Genomic DNA, 9,159 nt, shown 5'->3' on the forward strand with positions numbered 1-9,159 from the left:
TTTATTAGGAACATTTACTTTATTACACCTACTTACTCATGCGATTATCCAATACATATTTTAAGCAGTAGATCAAGTGTTTGTCTCGTAACTGGGCCTCTTTCTCAGCATACTTGCAGTTACTTTAAGCTCTTAATATTCAAGAATATGATTATGATTACGTATATAGGAGGACATGTAGCATATATGCTCACTTATGCAACAGATGTACATGTCAATCAGGTTAAACATAAAGACAACATTTCTCATCAAGCACTATAGAATGTTTGAATTTACATTTCTAATAATAGACAATATTTTGTTTATGACGTGTTTTTGTTTATGACATTTGAAGTACACCTGAGTTTAATGAAAATAGTCCTTCGACTTCTGCTGATGTTTAGCAACAATCCCACAGTGCTATTTTACACTTACAGACACATTCAGTGGACAGATCCGCACAGTCACTTGTGCTGTACTAATGAAAGGAAACAGTCTCTCAGTGAAGGAGTGTTTAAAAGTATAGAGAGGAGTGTTGTCACTGGGGTCAGAGAATGACACCTTCCCCCTGTCCCAGTTCAGCTGCACTCTGACCCTCTGGAGTTTCCTCTGCACAGTGAGGGGTGTAGGTGGGGAGGTCATGGCTCTGTATTGCCCACTGGTCAGCTCTATACCCCACACTCTTCCTGCTGGGTTCAGAGCCACACCCCCTTTTCTGCTGATGGACTCTCCAACCACACCAACCTGCCAGGCCACACCCCCCACTTCTACATCCCAGCAGTGGCTTCCTGAGCTGAATCCCTCAGAGCCCAGCGCACACAACCACCCATAATCAAATCTCTCTGGATTATCAGGAACCTGCTGTCTCTTAGCACTGTATCTCACACTGGTCAGATCCTCAGACAGTGAGAGTTCAGGATGTGCTGCGTTTGGGTCCAGAGTCACAGGAGCTGAAGGGACAGAGAATGAGACGTCAGCACTGATCTGCACAAAGGGAAACCGTCAGACACAAAGGGCTCCTAATGATATAAACAGGGTTTCACAAGAACAACATTATAGCCTCAGATACATGTGTGAGAGAAGCTAAAAGAACTAGAAGATAATAATATTTCATAAGTCACATATTGTATAATCCCTGTAAGAGGGAGCAAAGCCTGTCAGTGTTTGTGTAGCTCCTGTCCTTCCCCTTAAATACAGTATCACTCTTAAAGCAGCATTTTATTATGAGCATCAGTGAGATTAAGGACTGGTGCTCAGTCTCTTAACTCCAGGGCTCTTACACAGACAGGACCAATATGATTCTGACTGGCTTCATCAGCTTGTGGAAAGGATGCTGAAGATTCCCCCTGTACAGTGACAATGTGGAGCTCCGTGCCCCCAGTACTCACTGTATTGAACAGTCCCCAGCATCTTCTCCCACACTCTGTACTTCAGATTGCCCAGATGCTTGGCCACATCAATCAGCGGTCCTGAGACCTTCTCTGGATCCCCCAGTGTGCACTGGGCTCTGCAATAATATTCAGGAGTCACTTGTGCTGTGGGCGTGGCTTCATTACCATAGAAGATTATCAGCAGCAACATCAGATCTTCATTCTGTAAGAAAATGGCTCCATCCCTCCCAGCATTCTGCCACACAGCCCCACTGAGAAACACACACTCACAGCCCCACTGAGAAACACACACTCACAGCCCCACTGAGAGACACACACTCACAGCCCCACTGAAAGACACACTCACAGCCCCACTGAGAGACACACACTCACAGCCCCATTGAGAGACACACACTCACAGCCCCACTGAGAGACACACACTCACAGCCCCATTGAGAGACACACTCACAGCCCCACTGAGAGACACACACTCACAGCCCCACTGAGAGACACACACAGTCCCACTGAGAGACACACACTCACAGTCCCACTGAGAGACACACACTCACAGCCCCACTGAGAGACACACACAGCCCCACTGAGAGAGACACACTCACAGCTCCACTGAGAGACACACACTCACAGCCCCACTGAGAGACACACACTCATGTTTGAAATGTTCCTCCGTAGTCATTATTAAAGCTGCAGTAATTATTGCAGAGAGAGGCATTTCAAACACATTCCACAGTACCTCACTGATAGAACACTACAGGCTAATAAACTACTTTTTATATTTAACCTGAAAAGAGAGGATGAAGTTTGCTTACCTGTTATGTGTGTCCTTGTAGCTCTGAAATAAAGAGCGTGAATCCTTATCACTGTAGCCAAAACTCAGTCCATTAACACTGTGTTAGAAACCACATTACAGTTTTTTCAGATTGCTTATACACGTTGCAGAATTTGACTCATTGTGTCAAAACTGTACACACAAGCCATACAAGCCACAACACTTGGAGATAAACATCTCACTTCTCTGGCAAAATGAAACTTTGCAATCAAAACCTCACAATCCTTGTTAAAAATGGCATTTTTGCAAAAAATGATACTTGCATGCACCATTTGAATTACTCTTTCAAAGCAGCAACAACACAGAGATGTACTTTACACAAAACACTGCTGTCTTTAGTACTTTGTATACCTTGTGCTTTGTTTACATTTTCTCATACAGGCTTCTGTGAAAGATTGCTCCAGGACAGTACATCTACTCACATTTCAATAAACACATAAATAAAAAGGCTTCAGAGAAAAATATATACAGCCTATTTTTTTTGTTATTGCAGGTTTTTACAACCACAAAAAGTACATTACAATAATCAATACAATATGTTACTGTAAACTCACAGAAATACAAATAATGACATAGTATTGTAATGGATTGTAAGGGATGGGGTGGATGGTTTATAGATCCTACCTTCTGCTAGGGTCTGGCCACATCACAAGCAATGTCATCCCTGGCTAGGGGAAAATATGGCTGCCCAAAATGTTTTATCTTGTATTTTAAAGAAGTTACATATCTATCTACTGTAGTGGACACCATGCATTAATGCTATGTATGTATGTATGTGTAGCAGCGGAAGATCGTATTCGACTTTCCACACAGCATATTCTGTTTGTGTGTAGTCCAAGCAGGCTAGGTATGATTATTTACTCTATTTCTATTCTTAATTTGTGTATTTTGTAATTGATTGTGATATTCTAAAGCTAATAACCTGCCTGTCTGCGAATAAACTATTTTGTTTGTAACTTGCGTGATCTCCATGACTCTAATTCATCTTGTACCTTTTCAGCCTAAATTACAACTGAATACTCAGGGGGAAATGGTGGCCAAAGACCGACCGATCGGCGGGGCGGTACACCTGTGGTAGTTCTAAGCTGTGAGGCCGTCAAGTTTCTGCCCATTAAAGGATCGGTGACGCACGGCTCTTGTGATTTGGTGCGAAGGGAACCCATGGGCGTTACGGCGCTGGTTCCTGCCAAATTAGCTCTAAGGAGCCCAGACAATGCTACACCGACCTGGGCTCGCAACTATCATGGCAGGTTTGCCTGTATTGTGTTGACTGGACCCTCAGCCTCTGAGTTCTCCACCGAACTGAGATTTCAGCAATAATGCTAATCCCGGGAGCATCTATTGAGTAATGGTGGTGCAGGTACGAGTCGAGTATAATCACTCCCGAGGTCCGCGTAAGATACAAACCTAAATTTCTAAATTATATTTTAAATGGAGTCAGATACACGAGTAAAACTATAGTAACCACTAAGCGTACAATACGGCCCCGTTTGAGAACGGAGAATATTAAGAATTGTACTGATCCGTTTCTGGCCAGCTGTAAGCGGGATATGGGGCAGGTCAATCCATATCCGACCCATGGCAATGGACCCAGTATATTCTTAAACATAATTGTGCTCTGTTCTTGTACGGAGGATAATAATTAACCCTACTAATGTTCTCCCAGCAACGCACACAAAACCCCCTTCGGCCCTCGCTAAATTCCGTCATTAGGTTAGCGTGGGGTTTTACAGTGCAAAAAACAAAAAAGTAAATCCAGTGAGCAGCAGTTCTGCAGACAGAAACGCCTTGTTAATTAGAGACGTAGGAGGAGAAGGGCCAGACTGGTCAAAGCTGACAGGAAGGTGACAGTAACGCAAATAACCACACATTACAACAGAAACCTGCTAAATATTGATGCATGGACATATAGGCCCAGGTTTCTTTTCCTCTCAGTGTGGTGTTGCTCTACTACAAACGCTAGTTCAGTAGTTGCACCGTATGTCTCATTTATAAAATATATGCAGTGTAACAAAATGATACAGAATATGAAGGAAGTTTTGAAACCCCAAATCCAGGGGATTTATGTATCATTTCAGAGTAGGACTACCTCAAATCTGTGCTTTCTTCATGGAATAACGCACTTCAGTAGAATTTAAACAGGTCCCATGTTATGAACATAGTGTGTGATTACAGAATGGATTGATCAGTATAGTTTAAACAGGTCCATGTTATGAACATAGTGTGTGATTACAGAATGGATTGATCAGTATAGTTTAAACAGGTCCATGTTATGAACATAGTGTGTGATTACAGAATGGATTGATCAGTATAGTTTAAACAGGTCCATGTTATGAACATAGTGTGTGATTACAGAATGGATTGATCAGTGTAGTTTAAACAGGTCCATGTTATGAACATAGTGTGTGATTACGGAATGGATTGATCAGTATAGTTTAAACAGGTCCATGTTATGAACATAGTGTGTGATTATGGAATGGATTGATCAGTATAGTTTAAACAGGTCCATGTTATGAACATAGTGTGTGATTATGGAATGGATTGGTCAGTATAGTTTAAACAGGTCCATGTTATGAACATAGTGTGTGATTATGGAATGGATTGATCAGTATAGTTTAAACAGGTCCATGTTATGAACATTGTGTGTGATTATGGAATGGATTGATCAGTATAGTTTAAACAGGTCCATGTTATGAACATAGTGTGTGATTATGGAATGGATTGATCAGTGTAGTTTAAACAGGTCCATGTTATGAACATAGTGTGTGATTATGGATGGCGTCAGGGTGGCAACATCTGGGTGGGTGTAGTGTGTGTCGGTGGGGTGAGTGCCCTGTATCTGATGAATACAAGCAGCTGGGCGCAGTTTGACATATCTGTGGATTCATCTCACTGCAAAGCATACTTTTCTTTCTTCACTCTGTCAATCAGCTGACACTTTATGTCCTGGGCTAAGTCGCTGATGCGCCCTTAGCCAGCAAGTTAATCCCCATGCATAGCCCGACTTGTAGCGGCAGCAGCAGGTTTGATTAGGGTTTCCCCGATTGTCTGTGGCTTTTTCCCCTGTGCTCACTGAGCTTTGGCAGGGAGTGTTGTCTGTTTTGTGAGGACTTTCTCTTGACCGAGCGACTCTTGCTCCTTTCGGTGGAAAAAGTCTATGGGTTTGGCAGTGAGGGAGGAGCGCTTGTGTTTCAGGTGTCAGAGCATTTTACGGGCTTTAGGCTCCTCGGCGCACACAACACACTGGGGCCGCTGTACTTTATGTGAATCCACACTGGATATAAGTGGTAATATGGCATTTATATAGCACCTTTATCCAAAGCGCTGTACAATTGATGCTTCTCATTCACCCATTCATACACACACTCACACACCGACAGCGATTGGCTGCCATGCAAGGCACCGACCAGCTCGTCAGGAGCATTTGGGGGTTGGGTGTCTTGCTCAGGGACACTTCGACACAGCCCGGGCGGGGGATCAAACCGGCAACCCTCCCACTGCCAGACGACTGCTCTTACCGCCTGAGCCATGTCGCCCCTATATAGACATATTCTCCTCCATACTTTCCACACATTCTGAAAATGATCTGGCAACCCCCCATCGGTGAACATTAACAGCAGTCTGTATAGAGTCCCACAGACACAGAGTGAACAGGTCTTACCTGCAGGAATGAGACATCTTCAGCTCCCAGCTCCTGTTCTATGGCTCTGATCTGTTCTGAAAGGGATGATATCTCTTCTGTCATCTTCTCAATCTTCTCCTTCATCTTCTGACTCTTCTGCTCCTCTTCCTCCCTCACTGCAGTGATCCTGGCTGCCTCTTCATCTTTTAGGAACTGCTGAAGTTTCTCAAACTCCATCTTTATCTGTCTCTCTGTGTTCTGGGCCTGGCTCTGGAATAAACATTATTCACCATCATTTCAGCACAATCCAGTGCTGCATTTTCAACACTGTGATTTAAAGGCCTCAGTACAGTACCTTGATGTGCTCTGCTGTTTGATCACAGATTAGTTTCACTGCATTAAAGGCTTTTAGCTTCTCCTGCAGTGGAACCAGTGCAGTCCTGAGTTTCTCCTGGAAAGAAATGACAGAGTCCACCCTTTACTGAGGAAACAGACCCACAGTAAACTTCACTGCCTACACAGACAGCACAAGAGCCCCTGTTCAGACAGAGGGGAGCCAAAATGGAGACTCAGGTCAGCTTGTGTAGAAACCATGTGTTATTTGACACATACATATCTGTGCATAGACTCTATGACAGCACTGTATACAGGACTGACTACAGCAAATTACCACACAAACATTCTGTCTAAGGGTCAAAATTCAATGTCCAGAAATGTATAAATTAAATTGTTTCAAGTGTAATTGGTGTTTAGTCTCTTTCTTGACACATTAACAGTGATCTGCACTCTAAGGCCACATTGTGTCAGACACATATATCTGAGCATGAACTTTGACCCCTCCTGTCCCATGCTGAGCACTGCTCCCTAACACAGCTCTAAGAATGTCTCCACACTCCTGCCCCTCCTGTCTCTCTGTCATGTGACACGTAGTGAGGAGCTCAAACTGCAGTCAGGCCTGAGAACTAAAATGGCTTTTTTTGAGATTATAACCCTTTGGAAATACAGTAACTACTAGAACTACTATAAGAAATTCAGAATCATGAAAAATATTAAGATTCAATACAAATTCTATTTCTGGCACAAATATTTTGTGTTTTCAGTTCCAAGGCCCTGTAGATGACAGCACTACAAAGCTTAACTTAAATGTAAGTGAAATGTGTAAATTATGAAAGTAATTTAAATCTAAATTATATTATGAGACAGTTACCTTATTTTCTTCTGCAGCCTCCTGAACTGGTCGAAATTTGTGGTTTTCATGTTTTTTTGAAGTTTGACAGATAGCACAGACAGGTATTTGATCCTCCAAACAGAAGAGTTTGAGTTTCTCACTGTGCAGACTGCAGAGCACTTCAGATCCTGCTTCAGCTCTCTGACTTCTCTCCTTTAAGAACGACTCACAGGTATTCCTCAGAGACAGGTTAATGAGAGGAAGCTCCTTCGAAGATCTTCTCCTGCAAACTGGGCACTCCTGAGATCCCTTCTGATCCCAGTACTGCTGCAGACAGGCCTTACAGAAGCTGTGAGTGCATCTCAGGACAACAGGATCCCTGAAGATTTCAGAGCACACAGGACAGGTGAGGTCCTCTTCCAGGAGAGAAGATCCAGACGCCATTCTGTCTCAGAGCAAGAGCATGTCTTATGCCCAGGAACAGAGCTACAAAATGTAATAGTTACACCCAGGGAGAGATTTCCAGCCTGATGTATGATCCACCTGCAGAACTGGTTTTCTCTGCTCATATAAAAACACAGTGTGAGTCCACCTGGTGTTTGTTATGTTGTGTTTACCTACCTCTCCCAAACTCTACAATGTTCTTTTTATTTTATGTTTTCCTCTGTATCCTTCATCTTGAAATTGGACAGGTAGTTGTGATCCTGATCATACCAAAGTTCAGATAACATGTAGCTTTCACAGTCTACAGTGGAAAGGAATTCTCCCCTCTGTAGTTATTTATCTGTCAGTTTGAGAGTTGTCCTGTCCACATTCTTAAAATAACTGCACAGTGAATCATGTAGTTTCCTCCACACCCAAAGTGTTGCAGTCTGTTTATGAGAACTGCTTCCCTCTTCCAGTTAGGGTGTGCAAGGGTAATTTTCTTAATTTATTCTTAATTGACAATGTGTGTTAACATAAAGACAATCACGTGATTCAAAATAAAGTCTTTCTCCGTCTCTCCAGCAGACAGACAGCCTTTAACCTTAATGTCTCTGCTTCTCAGGTAGCACATTCCGGTCTTACAGCAAGGTCAACAAGGGGTATTCAGAAGACAAAATACTGATAAATGTTTGTGGCCAGCTTCATGTCTTTTTGTTTTGGTAAAGCCCCCCCTTCTTGAAAAGTGTGTATAAGAGTCTTACTATGTCTGATTCAAATCAGAAAGCCAGTAAGCTTTCTCACTTTGTGTTATTTCTTTGCAAATGAATACGAAAGTTAAACTCAAGTACAACTATTGTTGTTTAACTGTGGATCAGTTTCATCAGGCGATGCTCAGCTGTGAAATGTTAAAAAGGGCACTTTTCCCTAACAGGTGATTATAGAGTGTGAGATTTATATTGAGGGTAATCTTGAACTGTGTAATTGGAGGGCGTTTGCATCATGTGGATTAGCCATCAGTAGCGAAGCTTCCATCAAGCTTCCAAAATCACTATGACTGCATGCAAACCATAGTCTGTAGAGAAGTATGGACCGAGTGCCTGTTACGTCATCCACTGACTTTCCATGGGCTAGTTTACCAGTGCAGCCATGTTGTTCAGTGTGGAGACAGAGATGTGTAGTAGAGAAGCTGATGGGGTTCCTCTACTAAGCGTGAGAGAGAGAGAGAGTCACGTAATCTGTCCCTGATTCGTCCACAAAGTATCGCTGTATTGTCCTAATAACCAGTAACTTAAAGAAAATCGGCACATGGGGAGGCATTAGATGAAAAAAAAAAACACCAAACATTTTCTTGGTATTTTTACTGCAATTGTAACATGGACTTCACATTAAAAACGGGTCTGAATGACCAGTACTGGAGCCAACCACAGTGGTGCTAGTGAGCACAGTCTCTCAGCACGACCAGGGAATGAGCTTCAGAAAAGAAGCAGCGGATTTGGCCACTTGGTTCAAACCAATTCTGATTTAACCATCTTCACAAATGCTGAGGGGTTCTCAAACATCGATAGACTAGTGCCCATCGACAAGGCTGTTAAGGCCTGTAGGACTGATACAGTGCCATAGGTGGGGGAAAAAAACAAGCTACAGTGCTATCAGAAATCAGGGTTTTGGCTTCAAACTGTATAGAAGCCATTCAGAGGAACGCAAGGTGAACGCAGAAAGAGATCACACACACTCACACACTCTCACA

General features: G+C 42.9%; 1 protein-coding gene across 1 annotated transcript; it reads right to left on the reverse strand.

Annotated features, from left to right (window-relative positions):
• Positions 1-9,159, reverse strand: LOC133128316 (E3 ubiquitin-protein ligase TRIM35-like). The gene is made up of 6 exons (XM_061241707.1): positions 7,026-9,159; positions 6,174-6,269; positions 5,858-6,088; positions 2,177-2,199; positions 1,368-1,486; positions 1-929 (listed from the first exon to the last, which is right to left on the reverse strand). Exons 1-6 carry the CDS (start codon positions 7,428-7,430, stop codon positions 400-402), a joined length of 1,404 nt encoding a protein of 467 aa, XP_061097691.1. The 5' UTR covers positions 7,431-9,159; the 3' UTR covers positions 1-399.

Source organism: Conger conger, chromosome 5 (assembly GCF_963514075.1).
Source record: "Conger conger chromosome 5, fConCon1.1, whole genome shotgun sequence".
Lineage (NCBI taxonomy): Eukaryota > Metazoa > Chordata > Actinopteri > Anguilliformes > Congridae > Conger > Conger conger.